This window comes from Hippopotamus amphibius, chromosome 3 (genome assembly GCF_030028045.1).
Source record: "Hippopotamus amphibius kiboko isolate mHipAmp2 chromosome 3, mHipAmp2.hap2, whole genome shotgun sequence".
NCBI classification, from domain to species: domain Eukaryota; kingdom Metazoa; phylum Chordata; class Mammalia; order Artiodactyla; family Hippopotamidae; genus Hippopotamus; species Hippopotamus amphibius.
Genome location: NC_080188.1, coordinates 72,533,009 through 72,556,381, shown reverse-complemented (window position 1 = coordinate 72,556,381; position 23,373 = coordinate 72,533,009). Strand labels below are relative to the sequence as shown.

The window sequence follows — 23,373 nt, the reverse complement described above, 5'->3', positions numbered from 1 at the left end:
TGACTTGGAAGCCATGGTTGAAAATGGCAGAGAAATCCCCAGCTCACGTAGGCTGCTAGTTTACAATGCTCAACCTCAGAACCATAAGTTGGAAGAGAAACTTTCTATGTTACATTTTTTTGAAATCACTGCGTCTCTTGTCACAAGAGCTTAGCCTAACCTAAAAAATACAACCACCTTTCCCCTGGCAATCTTGGATCTTTTTCTTTGAATTCTTTACTTTTATTTTTTAAATTAATGTATAATATCATTTGTTTTAATAAAAACAGTATTCACTTAAACATCCAGTAACTGACACTTAAGATATGCTGCTTATCCTGTGGCTTTAAACAACCCTGCATACACCACTGCACCACTGTATATATCCTAGTTATTTGGGAAATATATCAAAACACACAAAATTTTTGAAACAGGTTTTTATTAAACAGCAAAGCAACTGCAACACAATTTTAAATGTTTGAAAATTAGGTCACAAAGGGATGCAAAATGTTTGCAGTATGACTATTATATATTCATACAGCTAAAGTCATCAAATCTTACACCAATAAACATAAGATTATTCCATGATTAGCCTAAATTTAATAACCATAAACTATATTAGTGGATCTCTTTTCCTATTTAACATCTTAATATTACTTCTGATACTGATTTCCTTACCAAATGGAATCTACAAACTAAATTTTAAAAAACTGTTAAATGACTAAAACTCTCCAAACCAGTAGCTGGGTTTACAGAAAATTTCTGGGAGAAGTAGTGAGATAAAATACTGAGAAAGCATCAATTAGTATACATGTAAAACTCTCCCATTTTATTCATGATTCTGATATTAATACACTCTTAAGGGACTTTGCAAAGTTGATCTGCTTGGTGCTATAAATAAACCTGAGATCAATCTTTATTCTCTTCCAGGTGTGGTTTACATAAGGTTAGCCAAACTTAATCCATTTTCTTATATATTCCCTCCAAAATCTAATCTGTGCCAGAGATAACACAAATCTGGAGTAAAAACGTGGAGTTGGTTACAAGCACTTACCAAGTACTTTTCCCACCCTATTTCTATTTTTCCTCAAAATTTTCTATTTCAAACACACAACCTGAGCTCATCTTTTCAGATACTACGTGGGTTATTTTGTGCAAAGGAAGTTTTTAACAACAAATCTTCCCAATACGATAATTCAATTTCAAAGAAAAATCTTCATTTTTACAGGCCCCATTTTCAATTGATTAAAGAGAAACCAACTATCTTATTACTAAGCAAATAAACCCTAATTGAGAAAGTATCTTATTTTGGTTAGGTTTCAACAGAGTTCTGGCTACTCTCCCAGATGATTAACTACTGAAATTAGTTTTTACAAAGGTGAAACCAGTTTTTTCCTTAGGGGAAGGAAAATGGGAAGAAAGCAAACGGAGAAGAGGCACACGATGGTGGACAGGGTACATAAAGCTGTGCATTCAGTACATGATTTTGGTCACTTTTTCACAACACGGTGGTTATTTTCTTGTATCTCTATGCCTATAATAAAAGACAGTGCTAAACCTATAAACCAAAGCAAATTTGATATAACATTCATTTTCAAGTTTCATAAATATATGCATTTCTAATTATAAAGTCTCTACAATACATTTGCATGTTTTCATAGACTAACATAATACACAAACTCATGGAAGTCTTCTGTTATGCTCTTAATTTTGCTTAGATCGGACATTATCTTCATAAATACTCAGTGAAGCCACAAACAAAAGTACTAGAACTTTTGGAATCTATCGAAGTTAAAGAAAAAAAGATCAGCAGCAATTCCGTAAGACATAAGGGATATCAATCCCTTACTTTCTTTTGCTTTTTGTGTCAGTTGTTTGGAAAACACTAGAAGCTGACATGAGGTTTTCTATATATTGTCCAAGAACTTGATTTTCTGATTTTAGCTTCAGATTTTCTTCCTTAACTGCATCTACTCTTGCAGAGAGATCTATATCAAAAATAAAAAAGCACATTATCAATAAAATGATGGCAATGACTCAATATTATAAAATTTTTATTAACATTCATTCTTAACAGAAATACCACACTCCTTAAATTTTGTTTTTAAATTCAGACTGCTTTAGAAGGTAAACAAAGTAAACTGAGTACAAATCAATAGCCAAAATTCCTCAAAAGAGATTCATATTAGACTAAATGTTAGTCTTTGTAAATGGCATTTTTGTTAAGTAGTTAATCTTAAAATGGTTATTTAAAAAAAAAATACTGTTTTAAATGTGAATTTTGGTTCATATCATAAAATCATAATGTCTTTACTAGAAATATTTAAGAAAATATAGTAGGAGAACATAACTGAATTCACATACTGGATATAGACAGGCAGTTTCCAAGCAACTGATCATTTTGTATTTTTACATTAGCAAGAAATTCAAAAGGGCAGGTCTTGGTTTAAAAAAAAGATGTTACCTCCATTTAGTAATTCAGCAACTAAGTTACTAGGTGCCTTCTAAGAGACAGGCACTGTTCTAGAGGAAACAGTAACAAAAAAGGTCCCTGCCATTACAGAGTTAACATTCTAATGTGCATCAGAGCACTTGTGCATTTAGGGGGCTTGGGGTAGGGGTCACAGGAAGCAAAGGGAAGTTGTTCCGTGATACAATATAGTCAGGGATAGCTATTTTGATTAAGGAAGTTTTGCCAAAGACCTAATGGAAGTGAGGCAATGAGTGACACAGATATATGCAAATGACTAAGGGAAAAAAAAAAAAAAATTCAAGCACAGGGGAACAGCAACTGCTAAGACCCTGAGGAGAAGTTTGCTGAAAGAACAGTAGGGAGGTTGCGGTGTCCCAGTGTCAGAGAATGTGACAAGACTCTGAAAGGTAAAAGGGAAGTAAGAGACTTCCAGAGAGGAACCTGGCTTTCATTAACGGTGGGATGCCACTGGAGTGACATGATCTGCTCAACCTGATTTCAAAAAAAAAACCCACCACCATCTCTTAATTTCGTTAAAAACCAAAAGGTGTTTCATTGGTGGAATCAATTTCATGCAAGACATTTAGAAACTGAAAAAACTCTGATCAGTTCCCTTATAATCTCTGAGGCTAATACACTGTTTTTACTTTTGTATAAGCTTTACTAAAGTGAACTTAGTAACAAAATGCACATACTTAAAAGGGATTCTCATGTTAGACCTTAAAGAGGGAAGCATAGGAACACTATTTGACTTCCTTATTGAAACATTATCTGTTCTTTAAAATCACCACCTAAAGCTACAGGCAAAAGAGGAAAAAAACTATTGAAGCAGGCTTTGAAGTTTATACTTTTAAAAAGTGTGCAGAGTAACAAACAAAATTTAGCAACCTAAATGCTAAGAGTTTCAATTACCTGAATGTTTAGTCAAGAAAACTACAAAATGCAAGCTAACCTTCAAGTGTGTGTTGGAGTTCCAACACTTGATTAATAAGTCGTGTTTTTTCCTCCAGTTCCACCTGATTTTCAGCGTCAACTGCTGTAATGAAAAGGTTCAGATTTACTATTAATATTAGCTACCATCTGTGTAGTATAGCACTTAAAATCTGAAAAATGTAACTTATACAAGAGCCCTGTAAAAAAAGATTATATTCCACATGGCAGATGAGGACACCAAGGTGAAGGTAAAATGTTTTATCAACATCTCACAGTTAAAGAATGGAAGCTGCCTTAAATCCTTTCTAGAATTAGATGGGAATATAAATAAGTACACTGGCCAAGAGCCAAGCCTTCTAAATACTGCTTCTCTGCTCTTTCCATTGCTTAATAAAACAATGTATGTGCCACAAACCCAGGAACATACAAAAAGGAAAACAAAGAACATACCATCCATGTCAGCATTCATCATCTTCCGTAACAAACTTTTGGGCCTTGGATACAAAATTCTTGATGAATGGTCTGCAATAAGAAAAAGTTAGAAACATAGACACAGAGCAATGAAATATAAGCTTGTTTTTCAAAAGAAAATTAAGTGACCCAGTAGGACCCTTTTCACATGCTTTACAAACAGTAAATACCCAGTGGGTAATAAGCAAAGAATATGTACAGTTTAAAAAGAGAAGTATTAAGTAAACAAGAGAAAATGTTGAGTTTCTTGGTAATAAAAAAAATACATAATAAAATACCACTGTATATTTCATAAAATATTTTTTAAAAGAAGATAATGATCAATGCTAGCAAAGTTACAGAAAAACAAGCACAAAATATTGGACACAAATTTTAAATATGTAATATTTTTGGAAAGCAGTACAGTAATAAACAAGATTCATGAAAACATTTAAATATTTTTTACAAAGTAATTTTATTCTTGGAAATTTAGCCTAAGGAAAATAATGAAGAAAAAAAATTATATCCATAAAAATCTCTACCTTATAACCCAATAAATTAGAAACAACATAAACTGCCCACCCAGTCTGGTTAATTATAGTTGCCATTTCTAGCAGAGCAGCTGCTAAAAGTGATGATTATAGTTACATGAAAGAATGTTCATGCCACTGTATATTCCCTGATGTAAATTATGCGAAAAATCTTTAGTATGGATTAAGAAAACAGCAAAATGAAAACAGCTCTTACACTAAGGATGATGGTAGCAAGGAAGGCAAATCTCTTTAAAAATATTCTGCATTATTAAAACATTGTTTTATATATACCAAGTAACACTTTTTAAACATAAAATTCAAGAGAAAAATACTAGTTATCTGAAACACTAATACGGATTAAATGAAAGATGTGTCCTTGTCACCTTCTGGTTATAGGTAAACAGATTAAGTAGGATGTAAATAAGTAAATAAATGTTAACATTTTATTTCCGTAAAAGGCTCCAAAATATTAGAGCACCAAATTCTTGTGAAACATGTTCTGCTCTATTGCTAACATTCACTTCACATGCAATGTGCTCAAAAATTATTAAATAATGAGGTATCACCTCACACTGGTCAGAATGGGCATCATCAGAAAATCTACAAACAGTAAATGCTGGAGAGGGTGTGGAGAAAAGGGAACGCTCTTGCACTGTTGGTGGGAATGTAAATTGATACAGCCACTATGGAGAACAGTATGGAGGTTCCTTGCAAAACTAAAAATGGAGTTACCATATGACCCAGCAATCCTACTGCTGGGCATATACCCAGAGAGCACCATAATTCAAAAAGACACATGCACTCCCATGTTCACGGCAGCACTATTTACAATAGCCAGGACATGGAAGCAACCTAAATGTCTGTCAACAGATGAATGGATAAAAAAGATGTGGTACATATATACAATGGAATACTACTCAGCTGTAAAAAGCAAGGAAACTGGGACATTTCTAGAGACATGGATGGACTTGGAGACTGTCATACAGAGTGAAGTGAGAAAGAGAAAAACAAATACCGTATATTAACACATATATGCGGACTATAGAAAAATGGTACAAATCAACCAGTTTGCAAGGCGGAAATAGAGGCACAGATGTAGAGAACAAACATATGGACACCAAGTGGGGAAAGCAGGGAGGGTTGGGGGAGAATGAATTGGGAGATTGGGATACCAAATTGTACACTCTAAATATATGCAGTTTATTGTATGTTAACTGTATCTCAATAAAAGTTCTAAAAAAAAAAAAATTACCAGATTATTATTGAAAACAGATTTGTTAACCAATCTAATCTACTCACTGAAGCAACTCAGACCTTAGTCAATGTTATTACTCTTTCAACAAGTATTTACTGAGCACCTGCTATACCCAAGGCATTGTTATGCCTCCATATGCTGGACAGTAGGACCCAAACCTATTGAACAAGGATGTCTACATACTAGAACTGGAATCACAATCGAAACAGTGATCAGTGTATTGTATATTCCCTCATGACACTTCAGATACTAGCATGAACGTGGAACTAGAATGCTCAGTGTACACAAGTATAAACTACCTCTCAAGTAAGATATCGTTCAGTCTAAAGAAAGATACTAAACCTCCTTTACACACAGCATTCTTAAAGAATTAACTAACTACAAATGGTATAAAAATAATGCTTGATAAATCTACCCGAAGTCTTTCCACTTATCCAGCATTAATGCTGCTCTCCCTCACATTTTTTTAACATGGTTTTAATTCTCAGTTTCTTTGTACTTTCGAAAAAGTTTTAGATATAGCTGAACACACACACATACACACCAATGACCCTTGAACAAGAGGTTGAACTATGTGGGCCCACTTACACTTGAATTTTTTCAATAAATACTACTACACGACCTGCAGTTGGTTCACTTTGCAGATGCAGAATTGCGTACATGGAGGGCCAACTGTAAAGTTATAAGTGGATTTTCAATTGTGCGGAGGGTCAGCACCCCAAGCCTCTTGTTGTTCAAAGGTCAACTGTATACACACACACCCCCCACATAAATCCAAACAGACTGATAATTTTTTTTTCAAAAATGCTGTAAGTTATTAAATCCTTTGTAGTATTCGAAGACCACACTGCAAAAATTATACCTCTCCATTCAGTCAATGTGTCTTTATAATTGAAGAAAAAGAGTGATAGCAGTGAAAACTTTAGGCCCTTCCCCAAGAGAAGAGCATTTTCATACCATTTCAACTACTTGTCCGGGAGGGATGACAGAGGTAACAGCCAAAAGCAAAAGTAAGTGATCTTGGGAATACTCAGCAACAGCAGACTTTCAACGTGGATTTTTCCCCTGCTACATGATACAAGTATTCCTCATTTTTTAGAAGTTCATTTTATGCCACTTCATTTGTATGAAAGACCTACATTAGTACCTGGTTTTGCTAAACAAAAGAAATCTGATGAGGATTTTCTCTTTCGTGGAAAAAGGCAAAAAGCAAAAATAGCATTCAGCGTTTGTTTTGCAGCAAGCTGTTACACAGGCAGCGCTCATTCTGAGCAGTAAGTGACACCACCAAGCTCCTTCCCGAGAACTACACTCAGCATCTCAGCATCAAGCTGCCACAGCTTTGAACTGTGTCTGTGAGCATCTGTGCTTTATCTCTATTTATTTTGTGCATCTGTTGTGTCCTAAGATAACTGCTTCATCACTTTAAGACATTTCAGCTTACAAAACGTAGGAATGCTTTACTTTCAGATAGCAGGGGGAAACCTGTATATTAAAGGCTCCAAATTTCTAACATCCAGTCTTTTTAAGAATATACACGAAACAGGATTTTCATGACAGCTGAGAAGAGTGATATGATACACAAGTCAAAGCAACAGATAATTACAAAATCAATGCATTTGATTTCAAAATCAGGTCTCGTATAGGGATGGATTATACTTCTTTTGCCTGTGTTTTAGTCTAATACTAACATTAAACCAAAAAGTCTTCCATAAAAGCAAAGTGTTCCAGACTGACCAATGTAGTAGGTAAGGAAAAAGAAGCCAGTTTCTGAAATTCTGGCCACATATAACCCAAACAATATAAGATCTATGCATAGCTTATCAGCAGTTTGACTTCATCTGGGGGAAAATAAAAAAGGCAGTAAAACATGGTGGAGGGGGCTTATTAGGGGAAAAATTACTGTTACAAAAACCGGTCAAGATTGGGGTGGAAGCAAGAGCACAAAAGCAGGGCGCGAAGACAGTGCTATAGGATACACCGCACAACCCAAGAGAGCACTACTCACATCACAGCCCATGTAAGAGAGCCCTGAACAGCGCAAAACCTGCCCAGCTATATGTGGCAGCCCTGTGCAAAACCAGAGCATTACAGGCTGCCTCTGCATGACAGCAAAAAACCACAAGTAGCAATTTTTTCTTATTATGATGTGATCAAATAGACCAGTCTCAAAACGCTACTCATATATTTCAGGAAATTTAGAGTAATAAACAGATTTATTTTATATATAGGATTGAAAGGTTTATTGAGCTCTTTATGTCAAAGTATTTTAGCCATAGATTTTATTTCCTTCAAAATAGGATCAATCCTCAAACTTTGCAATGCCTACGTTAGCAAAGTACTACATCATAATATGCACTTGACACAGACTGAATTTTTCAACTACAAAATTCTTTTTCTCGATCTATGGTTGCTACCATATCAATCCAATTCTGTGTCAAATGTGCTCTTAGGAGTTCATTTTCAACTCCTTCTGCTCCTACACATAAATCCAAATTCGCCATGAAAAGAGAGAATCCAGACCAAAGTATCTCAAGTGTGGGAACACTGAAATAAATGTGGGGTGCTAAGGCTGACCTGTTCATCCAAAATCTGCCTTAGCTCTCTGCAGTGGATATAACTGGCTGTGATTCCTCAACTCGGACCTAAACTGAGGTCAGATCTCATAAAACTTGTCTCAAAAATCACAGTAAATTTTAGTGCCTATCTTCACCTAGTCTTGGTCAGTGGAAGAGAATCCAGAATTATTTTGATAATTTAAGTCCAGGGAGCAGAAGTATGGAGAAAACAAGGATCCAGAAATGTGGAAAGCCTTAGTACAGACCCATTATCCATGCCCACACAGTCAACTGTGACCAAAGGCTATCATTTTACCAAGTACACCTCCACCTTCTTTTCTAGCACAGCCAACAATACCACGACATCCTCTTCATAAGAGGCAGTTCAGCACAGTGATTAAGAACGTGGATGTAGATTACCTGGATTCAAATGCTAGCTCTCCTATTTATAAGCTCTAGAACCCTAAGTAAGGTTAACATCTCAGCCTCAGTTTACTCATCTGTAAAATGAGGTTAATAATAGTATGTACCTCATAAGTTTTGTTGTGAGGATATTATGAGTTGACTTACATAATGCGATTGCAGCAATACACAGTAGTTATTCAATGTTAGCTATTATCGTCTCTACCTTTTAGTTCTAATTCAGGCCACAAAAAGAATTTTAGAAAAATCACCTGATCCAGTTGCCTCATTTTTACCAATAAGCCAAGGCCACAGTAGTAGTTACATAAATAGAGCCAAGACTACATACAGTCAAGGTCCCAGTCTAGTTTTTCCCATCACTCCACCACAGGTATGCTCACAACTGAGACCTGAGATTTTGACTTTTCCTTGATATCCACCCAACCTCAACCACTCAACTTTTCTGCATCTAAAAGATTTTCATTCTCCGTCACCCATTTACTAATGAACTAGTAAGACTACTAAACGTCACTGTACATTAATATGCTAAATGCTTTAGTATATTATATTATTAGTTCATCAAATCAACAGGACATGGCAATTTACAAATGCGGATGCAATATCTCAGAAAGGCTACATATCTTGCCTTAGATTTCACAGTCAAAATCTGTACCAAGAATTTGAACTCAGGTCTAACTATAAAGTCCCTGATTTTTCCATTATGCAATGAAAGACACTTTAATATGACCCTAATGTAGATCTGCAAAACATTTCGCAACCTTTGATGTCAAATTTCTTTGCTATTTCTACTATCTAAAAAACTGAAGGTAAATTTCATTTCCTTCAAGTTGCACCGACTTTCAATATGACTTGTTCAGGTCCCTTCAAATTCTGACTTGTTTTGGTTAGATAACTCCAATTTTAAATTCCACAAAATTAAGGGATAGTTTGGCCAAATATGGATTCGATCAGAAACTAGATTCGGAGTGGCTAGCTATATTGGGTTTAATCAATGAATGAGCACAGGCACGGAGTATATAGGCATAGCTTTGGATTCTCAGGTACAAATACAGTATTGGGAACATAGCACACCATCTGTCCTTAATATTATTACGTCACAGCACTGGAATCGATACACTGAAAAACAAAAGTCCTGTCTTTCAGGAATGTCTCCTGTTTCTCCTTTCCAATCCTAACTCCCCCAGACTTGCCCAGTAGGACCCCCTGAGAGAAACTAACACAGGAGCTACTTTCGGAGCCTGAAAAGACGTCGCCAGCCCTGGTTTTACCGCCCATTCGCCTCCCTCCCCGCCTGGGCGCCCTCTCCCCCTATCTCCGAGTTCTCGGCAGAGAAGCCGCGGGCAAGGCCAGGCATGCCAGGCCCCATCCCACCCGAACGCCCCTCCAGCAGTCCCATTTCAGGGCGCCGGGGGAGGGCGGGGGGGGGGGGTGTGCCGGACAGAGGCCTTAGACTCAGAATCGGCGGGCAGAAGGCGACAGGAGGTCCACTCCAAGGACCGCGGGCGACCCTCCACAAAGGAAACACTGCGCCCAATAATGAGAGGATGAGAAAAAAAGGCTGCGCAGGGGTTCTGCAGGGACCCAGGCCTCAGCCGCCCACCAAATGCCCAGGCCGTAAGACGCTCTTCCCGGGTCCCCGATGCGCCGGGCCGCGTGCAACCCGCCCCGCCCTCCAGGCTCTCGGCAGTACCGAGGCCTCATCTCCAGTCGCCCGGGGCCAGGCCCTCCGCGGCCCACGACGGCCCTCACCTGCCGTTGGAGGCGCCGGCAGGGGGAGGGATCGGGAGAAGACCTCAGCCCTGGACACTTGGACCGACTGGCACCAGCAGCCCCACCCTCTCCGCCCACAGAGCGTGCGCCGAGACTGGAGTCCCGCCCCGTCGCCAGCCAATCCCCACTCAAGAAGGTACGCCTGCGCATTAGCTGCCCAGCGCCCCAATCATCCTATCTCAAAGCCTCCGGATCAACCTTTTGCCATAACAAAAGGACACTGGCATCCAATCAGGGTTGAGGTTGTTGTGGGCGGGTCTGGAAAGAGCAACAGCCAATGACAGTACAGAAGCTAAGCTGAGCGTGTGAAAGCCGGTCCGAGAGAGGCAGCTCCTCAGTCTCAGCGGGACCCTGAAAATGGGGTCTAGAAATACAATGTGGAAAATTTTGACAGCTGTCAGGAAGGAGGTCGGTAAAACCGAACACTGGGCGAGAGAGAAATCGTTCAAATTCAAGAAAAGGGCATGTGTGAACATAACAGAGAAGGTACCGTGGTTCTTCAATTCTAAAAGCAGACTTTTCCGTGTTTTTAATTTCCGAAATCGGAAAGCTCTAAGTGTAGGTCTGAAGGATTGTTCCTCTCTGTATCTTCCCCAGACTTTCATAAAATTCATATTGCGCCTGACCATTTAATAACATTTTAGAACTGAGAAAATACCTTAATACTACTTTGGTATATAGCACTTTGCTCACTTTATCCCATTTGATCCTGACAGCAACCCACAGAAAAAAAGCTGAAGAGTAAATAAACGTCCTGCTCAAGGTCATGGACGCAGTGTGAAATGCTGTGTTGCCGGGCTTTGGGATGTAACGTAATTTGGTTTGATACCATTCACAGAGACCTAGCACTTGACAAAAAGCAGCATCCGGCTTGTTTTTAACATTTGTTATTGTTTTGGCTTTGGCACATTCTCCTGAGTTGTACAGGTGAGCCATATGTCTACCTGTTCCTTGACTTTTTACTTCTAGCACAGTTTGCTGACATAGAGCCTTACTTCTTTTAAGGAATATATAAACATTTTTCCATTCACTGTTTGAGAACTATACATTTGACTAGAACTAAGATACACGCAGTGAGGAAAATTACTAGAATGCAATGCATGAGCTAAATAAATCAGAAATAAGAAAGATTCAACATAAATCTAATAGGAATGTCAAAAAGAGAGACTAGAGAGAATGGGTGTAGGCAGCATTCAAAGAGTAATAACTAAGAATTTTTCAGGGTTGTGGAATATTTAAATTAGATTCAAGAAGCACTTATTCTTGAGCAGGTTTAAAATAAGGAATTCTATATCTGGACACATCGTGGTGAAACTGCAGAACACCAAAGAGAGAACTATTAAATGCAGATTTTTGTTTGTTTGTTTGCTGGAAGGTTTTGGGCAGTTTGTTTTTTTCTTTTAGTTTTAAATAGGGTAAAATATACATAAAAGATTTACCATTGAAGTAACCATTTTAAAGTGTACAGTTCAGGGCTTCCCTGATGGGGCAGTGTGCCTGCCAATGCAGGGGACACAGGTTCAAACCCTGCTCTGGGAAGATCCCACATGCCACAGAGCAACTAAGCCCCTGTGCCACAACTACTGAGCCCACATGCTGCAACTACTGAAGCCTGCGTGCCTAGAGCCAGTGCTCTGCAACAAGAGAAACCAGCGCGATGAGAAGCCTGTACATTGCAATGAAGAGTAGCCTCTGCTCACCACAGCTAGAGAAAGCCTGCACACAGCAACGAAGGCCCAGTGCAGCCAAAAATGAAGTAAATGAATAAATAAATAATAAAATCTTAAAAAAAAAGAATTTAAAGTGTACAGTTCAGCAGTGTTAAGTATATTCTCGTTGTGCAACCAATCCCCAGAACCTTTCATCTTGCAAAACTGAAACTCTATTTCTGTTAAACAATTCCCCATTCACCTCTACTGCCAGCCCCTGGCAACCACCACTCTTTCTGCTCTATCAATTTGACTGTTTTAGGCATCTCTTGTAAGTGGAATCATACAGTATTTGCCTTCTGTGACTAACTTAGCGTAACGTCCTCAAGATTCATCCATGTTGTAGCATGTGTTAGAATTTCTTATTTAAGGCTCAATATTATTCCATTGTAAGTATATACCACATTTTGTTTATCTGTTCATCCTTTAGTGGACACTCAAGTTGCTTTTAGCTATTATGAATGCTGCTATGAATGTGGTATGTGCAAATATCTCTTTGAGACTCTTCTTTCAGTTCTTTTGGGTATATATCCAGAATTGGAATTGCTAGATTATATAGTAATTCTGTTTTAAAAGCAACTTTTAAAAATGCGATATTAACACAATAATAGACAAAAAGAAAGTTAGAAAGGCAAGTACCTGTACCTGGAAGTTGGTATACAATAAGGGTGTCTGGTAAGGAAGAAATGTTGGTAAGGTTGTGGGAAAAACTATTATTTATTATTCTTGGTAGTTCAACTGGCCCAGTAACTTTGTTAATTGGCTATAGAAAAGACAGACTATGGTGGTTTTAGTTAAATTGGCTAATCATATGAAATTAGATCCTGATCTCACACCAAAAATAAAATAAAATTCCAAATCAAGTGTGAAATGTGAAAAACAAAACTCTAAACTTTTAGGAAAAAAACAGTTGTCTTTATGACATCACCATAGGGAAGAATCTGTTAAACCAGACAAATGAAGTGCATTCATTAAGAAAATGTTTTAAATTTTGTTTTATATACAGATGAGAAGACATTTTAAATCAAGGTAAAAGCAAGCCACAGACTGAAAGAATATAGTAAAGCTCTGAAAATAAAAAGAATTCTGGCAAAGATAAAAAATATTCAAATAACATAAACAGACAACTCACAAAAAAGGAAAGCTGAATGGTCAGAAAAAATTTTTTTTAATATTTACCTTCACAATCAGAGGGATTGATATTAAAACAAGATAAAGGAGTCAGTTCATTTCGAAGATGCAAAATCCTTACAGTGCTACAAAGTGGCACTGAAGCAAAAACTGATGGAACTGAAATAAGAAACTAGCCACAACAATAGTTGTGAAAGTTCATCACTCCCCTCTCTGTAATTTGTAAAACAAGTATATAGAAAAACAGTAAGGATACAGAACCCAGGTCCCAAGCTTGCCTTCCCATTAGACCCACCTGGAAATTCCCTAATAACTCCGAAGGCTAAATCCCAGACATTAAATCACAGTCTCTTGGAGGGGGGGGCGGGGGATACTAGCATTAATATTTTTGGAATTTACAAAGGTGATTTCAACAGAGTGCAGGCACATTTGGGAACTGTTCTTATAGAAGACCTTAATGAAAAATACTATCAACATATTTGGCCTATTGGTCATTTATGGAACATTCCACCCGATAACTAGAGAACATGTCTGCTTTTCAAACGCATGCAGAATATTCACCAAAATGGACCACAGTCTATCATAAAAGAACCTCAACAAATTTTAAATGGTTGAAGTCATATCAAAATATTTTCTTTGCCTGCAAAGGAATTAAATTAGAAATCAATAACAAAAAGATATTTGTAGAAACCCAAGTAGTTGAAAATTAAACTACATGCTTCTAAACAAACTTTGGGTCACAAGAGAAGTCACAAGAGAAATTAGAAAATATTTTAAATTAAATGTAAACGTCAAATTTTGTGGGGTGCAATGGAAGCAGTGCTTAGAGAAATTTCTTTACCATTAAATGCTTATATGAGAAAACCACCTATGAAATATTCTTGTAAAAAAATTTTTTTTTACTGCAGCCTGATCTGATCAAGCCCATAAACTAGCAATTTAACAAGAAATACAGAGGGCAGAGAAATATGTTAAATCTACCATCTGGATAAACTTAGCGAAATCTGACAATAGAACAAAACAATAGGACAAGAATAAGTAACAAGAAAAAAAAAAAGCCCTTTTCTTTAGCAAATAAATCGCGGTAGAAGAAAAAAGAATGGAAAGAAGACTTGTGGATAAAAAGACACTTAAAATACATTTTAAAAAACAGACCCCAAAAACCTATGGTTTATTTTGGATGCACCCTTGGATGATAAAACTATTTTTGAAATGCAAGAAATTGATTACTGTTAAGTAGGATATGGTAATTCTAGAGCATTCACCTTTTTAAAATTTCAGAATCAAACATATCTTGCTAGAGAATGTAAACTGAAAGGAAGTCTTTAGACAAACTACCTGAAGAAGATAACATACAAAAAGGTAATCATACTGTTAGAAGCAACATATCTTTCACAAAATGTTGCAAATTGGATAAAACAGTGTTGCTGATAGTCAAGATATGTCCTTGAATGAATAGAAAAAAATTCTTGAAATGGCAAGAAGGTGACAAAAAAGAACAGTACATCCAAGTGAATATAAAAAGGGAGTAGAAACCTTGGCAAACTAGTCATGAGGTGAACATTCATTATTTACTTACATGGTGTTCCATATTTGCATTGCATTTTTCAATAAAAAATGGTTTAAAAATAGCCACAAATTTCCCTTCTGAATAAAGAAAACATTCAAGTATACAAACTGGAACCACTGAAATTACATAGAAATATTTGATTATAAGATGGACATTCATGTGATCTGGAATTTGCATATATTATAAACCACATAAATAAAAGCACAAATTAAAATATTCTTCATAGAAAATGGGAAACTCCGAATTGAAAACTGTTGTTACAAGGCAAAGTATTAAGTGAGGAAGAAATGATAATAAAATAGAGAACTTCCAAATTTATTTTGATGTTCTAGTCTGACACACTTTCATCAAGCACATAAAATCTTTGAACTTGTTTTTAGTAATTAGAGGGTTCTAAACATACCGTGGATATTTTAAAGTGAAATATGCTAAATGGAAGCATTTTGATAACTTTCAAGTGTAACCAGGTGTGTTCCCTCATACTTTACACTCATTAATTTGCAAAATGTGTTTCATCTCATTCCTAAAAAAGAACTCACATTTTCCTTTTCACTTTTTTTTTCCCTTGAAAGGTTATTGAATTCATTGGAGAATAAGTGTTGTCCTGAATTTGGTGAGTAAAGAATATATTCTGCTCGTTGAAACTTGATTTCAAGACTAGACTTAATAGTATGCTGTACCGCTATTTGGTAAATTAAGTTGTTTTTGTATACTTTTCTGAAGGTGATAATTTCCAGATAATAACCAATAGCTGGCTAATTTGAACAGAATCATTTTCATTCATCTGTTCAATAGAGAAAATATAAGAAATTACCAGTGTATTTTTAGTGTTTCTCAAATGAAAATTTAGGATTTCAGGATCTCCATGGAATCAAGCTTTGAACTTCTTGACAAAAATGAAAATAGTAAGGAATGATTCTGTGCAGTCTTGATGCTTATTTTTCTCCAGGACAAAGTATTGTCTAATTAGTGTGTCCCAAAGATTGATGCTTATAGCTCTGCTTGAATATGATGAATAGTTATGTATTTTATCATAATAGAAAAATATGAATAATACAACTAACTCTCAGTTTGCAGCTGTTGTTTAGAACAAAGCTAAGTTCAAAAGCGATGTTAATCAAATGGTTAATTTAATATGGCAAGATTGCAATATTGATATGCAAATGACTGGTTTGAAAAACCCTGGTCTATCAACAGTGCATTATACATTGGTCTGAAGAAGAGGAAACATGGGTTCCAGTTCTGACTCAACTTATATGTGTTCATTCAGTTCTTCACATATTTACTAGTTTAAAAGTTTACTTTAGTGTTCATTAGAGCTAGGTGCTATAGCATATCCAAATATTTGAAATTGACTGCAAGGCTATGGGGAATGAATCACTTTACCATAGACCCCTGTTTCCTTAAATGAGGGACTGGGATAAAGTTAATTCTGCTTCTCTTAATATTACATTAAATAACATTGAGGAATTTCTCAAATAACACTACCAGTGAGTCATAGCAGTTGGTTCCCCATATTTAAAAGTCAAACTTTGATGCTTTGGTTGTGTTTGACAGTCCAGCCCATAGCACCATGCCTGCCATAAGACCTAAGAGCTTTCCTGAGTTAGTTATCTTTGAGCCACTCCATTTTAGCTTTTATGATTTGGGGTTTCTGTGATTCTCTACACATGAATCCACCATTATCAATCATTTCAACTGAGTACTTGTTCCACAAAATTTTTAGAAAATAATCTGCTTTAAAATCAAGACTAGCCATTGGGCTCTTGAAGCATAAAGGGGATTCTGTTTTAATAAGACAAAGTGATTGAAGGGCCCAGGAGTCAGGGTTGCAAGGAAATAACATTTCATAAAAAGAATGCACGTGAGTTGTTAGCAAGGCTAAGATGCTAGGCTGCTGATGGATTTTCTTATGTTCGATACACAAACATAATCCTCATAGTTTTCTGTTTCCCTGGTAACCATTTACACTAAATAATCAACTTGAGAGAGTTCCTCTGTCAGGCTGTATCAGGATCCAGGATTTTATACAACTTGCAAGCTTACAGATTAGCCTACTATGTGTTCATGAATGCTGGGGGAAGACATGAGATGCCTGCATCAGAGGCCAAGGGCTCTCTTCCTCACAGCTCACAGCAGCATGAGCTTCATGCTGATTTGCCTCTGTTTCCCATTTCCTCCAAGCCCCCTGCCATAGGCTCCTGCACATGCAGAGGGAGGAACGTTAAGTTCAAGGAAGCCAGTGATTTTACTGCAAGTGGAAGCAAGCTCGCCCTTCAACCAGGGGAAGACATTACTTCATCCCTTAGAGTTGCTGTCTGCAAACACACCATCAGAAATGGCCTGAGTGAAGGCCAGGCAGAGCCCTGTGCTCTTTACAGACCAGCAAGAATGTGTAGTGACACTCAGGGCCCATGGTGGGCTGCCCCTCCCCCAAACCTCTAACCTCTTTAGCTCGCAACAAATTCCTATTTTCCTTCCTCCTTCCTTACACAATTATCTCAGGGGGAATAGGACAAAATGTTTCATAAAGTGTTGGTTGGATGCCTATTGGTCAAAAAGGAAGAGAACCACACTAGCTGGCTGTGGAAAAATCATTAGTAGAAGTCAGTGGCATAATCATAGTAAATAAATTTTTAAATAAATCAAGTCCTATTTTGTAACTCTCCCCCACCCTTTCTTTTTCACTATTTCACCAAACTTTGCAACAATCAGAAGGAAGGACAAGCCTGTCTGTAGTTTGTTTGAAAACAAAGGGTTAAAATTAATAATTGCCAGGATAATTAGTAACACTCATCACAGCAAAAACAAATCAAGTAGAGATCCGTCCAGGCTCCCTTTCTTCTTCTTCCTCTTCTTCTTCTCTAATGAGGGCAAAAAATGAGAGAATGCCTTGCTGCTAAGGAACAGGGGCTTTGCCTGTCCTGCTCAGATATGGCCTCTGTGTCTGGTCTAAAGGCTGATGAAAACTAATTTGAACATTCTAAATACCCTTAAAGCTGTAGAAGCAATAACTCCTCATGTTATGGAAAGAGCCCAGAACTCCTTGCTACTTGTCCTTGATGGTAGGATTGTGAGTTCTGGAGTTTGAAGTAGGTTTTCTTTATGTATGACATGAAGGAAGTTATAAGAAAATAGGATGTAATTTTCATTTGGGGAGAAAATTGACATGCCCTTCAGAGACATCCTTCTCACAGAAGTTTCTTCAGAGGCGGTCTCTGTGGATCTTTATGTTTCAGGGCATTAATTTCACTCAGAACATTCATTGTTCCTCCCACGTAAAGAGTTTTATGTCAAATTAAGTTTTAATATATTTGCTAACAAGCATCACTGGCTACGACCCACCTCAGCATTTTAACATTTTCTAGCACGTATCTCTGTGGTTTAGTTTTGGATTTGATGTAAAAGGTATATAGTATACTCTTAATATCACCTCAGCAGAGTGTCATCAACTTAAAAAAGCCATTGACTTTTCCATGCTGCAAGAGACCACCTGCAGACATGGGAATTAGAGTGCTTGGTGGTCTGTGAGTACTAAGAGTATCCAAATAGAAACCCTCCTATACCTGATTCCTTAAATTCCTTGAAGAAGTAGCAGCTGATCTTCATTAATGCAGCCCAATTGCCAGCACAGTGCCTACCTGTGGGTCCGTAAATATTGACCCACATAAGGAATGAATAAGGAGTGAATGAATGAATGTTCTACTCTGGGTCCTTCCTTTTCCTATCTCATGAAAAGCAGACATGTCTGTGCTGCCCTAGAGGATAACACAGCATTTCCACAGTGTCTTTTCATCTCAGAGCTCACATGACTTTCTATCAGATTATCTCACTGCCCCTTAACACATCCCAGTAAGAGGGCAGAGAAGCCAAAGAGGTCATTTTCCTTACGGTCTGCGTCACGGCTCTTCACACTTAGAGAACATTAGGCACACATGAACCTCGAGTGACAACTGATGTCACCTCATCATAACATGTCTCTGGCAGCTGTCAGGAGATACTCAGAATACACGAAAAGACACCATGAACAACATTTAAGGGCCATAGAAAGGGAGCTGCTTGATGGCATTTATTCTCTTTGAGATGGTACACTAGTGACCTCTAGTGGCAAAAGTGATTCAAAATGTTTCTATTGCTATTTCACCATAGAAGATTTTTCATCTTTATTATTTCAATCCTAAGTTTTCCTTTCATGTAGTAACATTTTCTACTTGTAGAATGACCTTAGTCATGCACAGTGATTTACTTGTAGCTTTTAATAGCCAAACATTAGCTTTTCATTTCATAGAATCAACTTTTGAGCTTAAACTGTTCTCAAAAGAATTTGTTGGTTTTATTTCATTATGTGTGGAAAATGAGACCCAGAGAAATAAAATGACTTGGCTGAAGTCTCATCTGAGGGGTGGAACTAAAAGTCTAATGAGTGTAAGGCTCTTTCCAAACTTCAGATGACTGCAGCCCAGCTGACATCTGACTGCAAAGGCATCAGGGATTCTCAATGGAGAACTGCCCAGCTAAACCCCCCTGAATCTCTGAGCCACAAAATAGTGAGCAAACAAAATGATTGCTGCCTTATGACACTCAGTTTTGGGGTATATTATACAGCAATAATAATCAAAACAAAGAATTTATTTAGGAAATTTCTCTGATTCTATAAAAAATACGGAATGAAACGTACAAAATAATATACACCTCTCAGGTATTCATCTTCTATTAATAGTCAAAAACATCAGCTATAATAAATGAAAGAGCTCTCAGTCCAAATGAATACATATTCTAATTGATAGAAATATAAATTCTCCTTTGTCCTTTAGACTACACATTTTAAAGTTACATACATTTTGAGACTATGGACCCAAAAGAGGACATATGTGTTCTGCACCCTATAAAAATCAATAAGTCAATCTCAATCAAAAAGTATAATTTGAACTCACAATGTGTTTGTCACTTAAGAGAATACAGAAGTCTCTCAAAGAGTTTATAATCTAGTTGATAAGACACATAGAACCCACTTTAGCTAGAACAACTGTAAAGCAGGGTGGTACTAAGTATGACAGAACTTTGGAGAGAGGAGAGGCAGTCGGGCTGGTTTAGGAACACATCTGGAGGCGGGGGCATGATGGAGAGACCTTCTGACTGGTAGAGCTGATATTCTCCCAACTGTAATTTGTATGAGAGTTGGCAGTTTCTCCCTTAATTTCTTTCTCTATCTCCAATACCTGGCCCATAACAGGGATGCAATATAAACATAGTGAATGAATGGCTGAATGATACATGTTTGGAAGTAGTAGGAAGTATTTTGGAGAGAATTCATAAATGAAAGAGGGAATGAATGAATCAGCTGAGGAGGACATGGAAAACCAAGCAGGAATTTGATACAACGGATTCCTAAGGTGGTGAGTGACATGTTTTCTAGAAGGATATGTGTAGAGCTAGTATCCAGAGTGAATCAGTAGGAAGAAACTACAGCAGGAGTATATAATAACAACAGTAAGGGCTAACATTTATTGAGTTCTAACTATCTGTAAGGTTCTGTACTGAGCACTGAACATAAAATATTTCATTCAATCCTCACCATAATCCTGTAAGGCAGGTACAGTGACTATCTTTATTTTGCACACGAGAAACTGGTATTCCTAAAGGCTAAGTTATACAACTCTCTAAGACTGTTACAAAATTCAGTCATGCGTGGTAGAGGCAGTGGAAACGGAAACAAGGGGATATTACTATAAACATTTTAAAGAAAGTAGAAGCAGGATGTGTTAACAGATTAAATCGACTATGGAAGATAAAAGTGAAGGAAGGGTCCAAGATGGCCATGGTTTTTAGTCTCAAGTTCTAGGAAAATGCTAGTACCATGTTGCAACTCTGCCACCTGGATGGGATACCCTATCAGACTCCAGCCCTTTTTCATCCAAGGTTCTGAGAGAGAACTAAGCCCACCTGTTATCCATTGCATGAAATAAAATCAGTTCTCCTCTTGCATTTAGAAAAGTGCTTGTTATGTGTCACCCCTGGGAGAAATGAGAAAATAGTCACTCAAATCTTTTTCCATGTTCCATGGTTCATTTGAGGAAGCCTGATTGAGAAAGACAATCATTGTTTAGCAGAAGATTTACTTTTGAAAACTGTATAGTATTTAGCCTATTCACCCTTGTCCTTCCCTCAAAAAAACAACCTCAAAAAACTGTGTAACTTTGACTGAGAAAGTCCTGGTTCCAAAGTTCTAACTTTTAGCAAATTCCTAGCTCTGAGCCCCCAGCCCATTTGATGGCCAAGTCCATTGAATTTAATTCTTCTTGAACCCAATAGCTTGAACTGTTAATTTTTTTGTTCGTTTTGCTTTGTGTTTTTCTATGTTTTCCTTACAAAGAATTTTCTGGAAAGATTTTCCCCTTCCATCAGTAACTTTGCCTTCTTAAAACAGTGACCCCAGAACCTAGACTTTGTAGGTTGGTCACAGTGTACCACTGTGTAGAGAGCCCAGAATCTCCTGGACTCGACAGGCCTTTCCTGAAGCGCTGAGTGCTTCTCCTTCACCTGGTGTGGTTTCCCTGCCCTGCAATCCACTGAGGTTGAGAAGGGCTTACGTCATGGTGACATTTCACTGCGAGAGTCCTATGTGTTGACCAGAACATCTGTAAACCCCTTTAGATCAATCACCAAGCTGATGGAAAAAGGTTTCTAAAGCCTCCTAACCATGTCATTTACCTTTTCTTTAAGTATATAAACTTTATGGAATTTTCTGGAAGGGATTATTAGGACTGAGGTAGTGACAGAAAAAGAAAATGAATTGCTATTTCAGGTGCAGCGAGAAAGACCTGTGGTAGAGTTTAGCTAACTACAACACAAAGTTCATATTTTGAGCTTATTTTTTTGCATATCAGCAGTGACAATTAAAAAAACTTCAAAAATGGTTTGTTTAGTCAAGGATATTAGTTGTAGAGAATTTTTCCATTATACATCACAAGTATTTTTACTATATTTAAAATATATATAGCATTTATTCAACATTTGCCAGGTACCACACAGTTTTTCAAGAACTATTTTATTTAATTCCTACAAAATGTTTAGGAGGTAGGTACTTGGTATCCCTATGCTATAGAGACAAAACTAAAGCTTATAGAGGTCAAATAACTTGCCCAGGGTTACTACAGTTTGCTGAGCCAGGATTTGATTCCAAGGATTTCAACTGCAGAGCTTAGAAATTTAATTATTACTCACTGCTGCTAAGGAAAAAGAATCCTCCATAAATAAATAAACAAACAAACAGATGACAAGGGCAATAACTAGCCTTAGCAGCAGTATTTGTGTGTGAATAGTAAATAGGCTTGGCAGCAATAATTGTAATGTGCATACGATATGTGCTCAAACCTAAATTTATCTGAGCTAAAGAATTCCTCTACATGCACTTAAAATTATAAAACTAAAAGTTTTTCCCCCAAATTATTCAATTCAAACCAGTGAGGTATTGGTTTACCTCCAAACCCAACCCAGCAATACAATAAGGGAGTGTAGTCAGTGGCTGGACCAGGGGAACAAAATGTGCAAAGCTCAGGCCATGAGATTAGGATGAAGGAGAAAAGGAAGAGGACCTTGGACAGCATAGATGTGAGGCGAGCATAAATGTGAGGGAGGGAAGCTGGGAAGGAGGAAGGGAAAAGAGAAACAAGACCACGGAGGGCAATTAAGAGGGGAGAAAAGGACTTCCCTGGTGGTCCAGTGGTTAAGAATCCACCTTCCAATGCAGGGGACATGGGTTTGATCCCTGGTCAGGGAACTATGACCCCACACGCTGCAGGGCAACTAAGCCCACGTGCTCTGGAGCCCATGTACCACAGCTAGAGAGAAGCCCATGTGCTGCAACGAAGAGCCCACATGCCACAACTGAGACCTGACGCAGCCAAATAAATAAATAAATCTTAAAAAAAAAAAAAAAAAGCGGGGGGAGTGAAGACAAAGAACAGAGTGGATTAAAAAAATTGTGGAGGGAATAACAAAAGTGGGAGAAAAAAGAGAAGGCATGAGGTACAACAAATTAAAGATGCTACAATGAATCAGCCTCTATTAGAATGTTGAAATGAGACCAAATGTGATGATGTTTTTCTTAAAACAAACGTAGGAGGAAGAGTTATAATAAGTAGTCTGGTGAAATGACAAAGATAGCGCTGCTCTGTATCTTGACCATTTTGTCAAGGTGACCTATCTGGTATGTGGAAGTTAAGATCATAACCCTAACGGGAATCCTGAATTTGAGGTCCATGTGGAAATACCAGGGTTTGGCTTACAAACATCCCATCTTCTGAAAATAATGAAGGTTAACAACTTTGGGGAGCCCAGCCACACGGTAATAGGAACACGTGCTGTCTACACCCGCCTTCCACCCAGTGGCCATTTACTGCAGGCGTAGCCCCACTTGAGGCTCAAACCAGACACACTGAAATGACAGCTTGAACCGTGAGCCTGGTGCATAGTAGGCTCTCGTTAAGTATTTGTTGAGTGGATGGATGGAGAAAAGAATGTTCAGTTTTTCCTTGTTGGTCACCCTTCCCTATCTCTCTTTTGGAGACTAATTTATAAGAGAAGAAA

At 37.5% G+C, this 23,373-nt stretch overlaps 1 protein-coding gene across 7 annotated transcripts in view; it reads right to left on the bottom strand.

The window, feature by feature from the left end:
* Nucleotides 1-401: 401 nt before the first annotated feature.
* SCOC (short coiled-coil protein) overlaps nt 402-23,373 on the bottom strand; it is a 38,286-nt gene continuing 15,314 nt past the window's right edge. For 2 of the 7 annotated variants that reach the window (XM_057729076.1, XM_057729081.1), the window contains exons 2-4: nt 3,836-3,907; nt 3,405-3,488; nt 402-1,967 (exon numbers count right to left, since the gene is read on the bottom strand). In XM_057729076.1, the coding sequence (XP_057585059.1) occupies nt 1,825-1,967; nt 3,405-3,488; nt 3,836-3,907 (299 nt within the window). In that variant the 3' untranslated portion in view covers nt 402-1,824. Of the gene's footprint in view, nt 1,968-3,404; nt 3,489-3,835; nt 3,908-6,580; nt 7,779-10,294; nt 10,453-23,373 lie in introns of those variants that run through there. The other 5 variants (XM_057729080.1, XM_057729079.1, XM_057729077.1 and 2 more) reach the window with 5 other exon arrangements.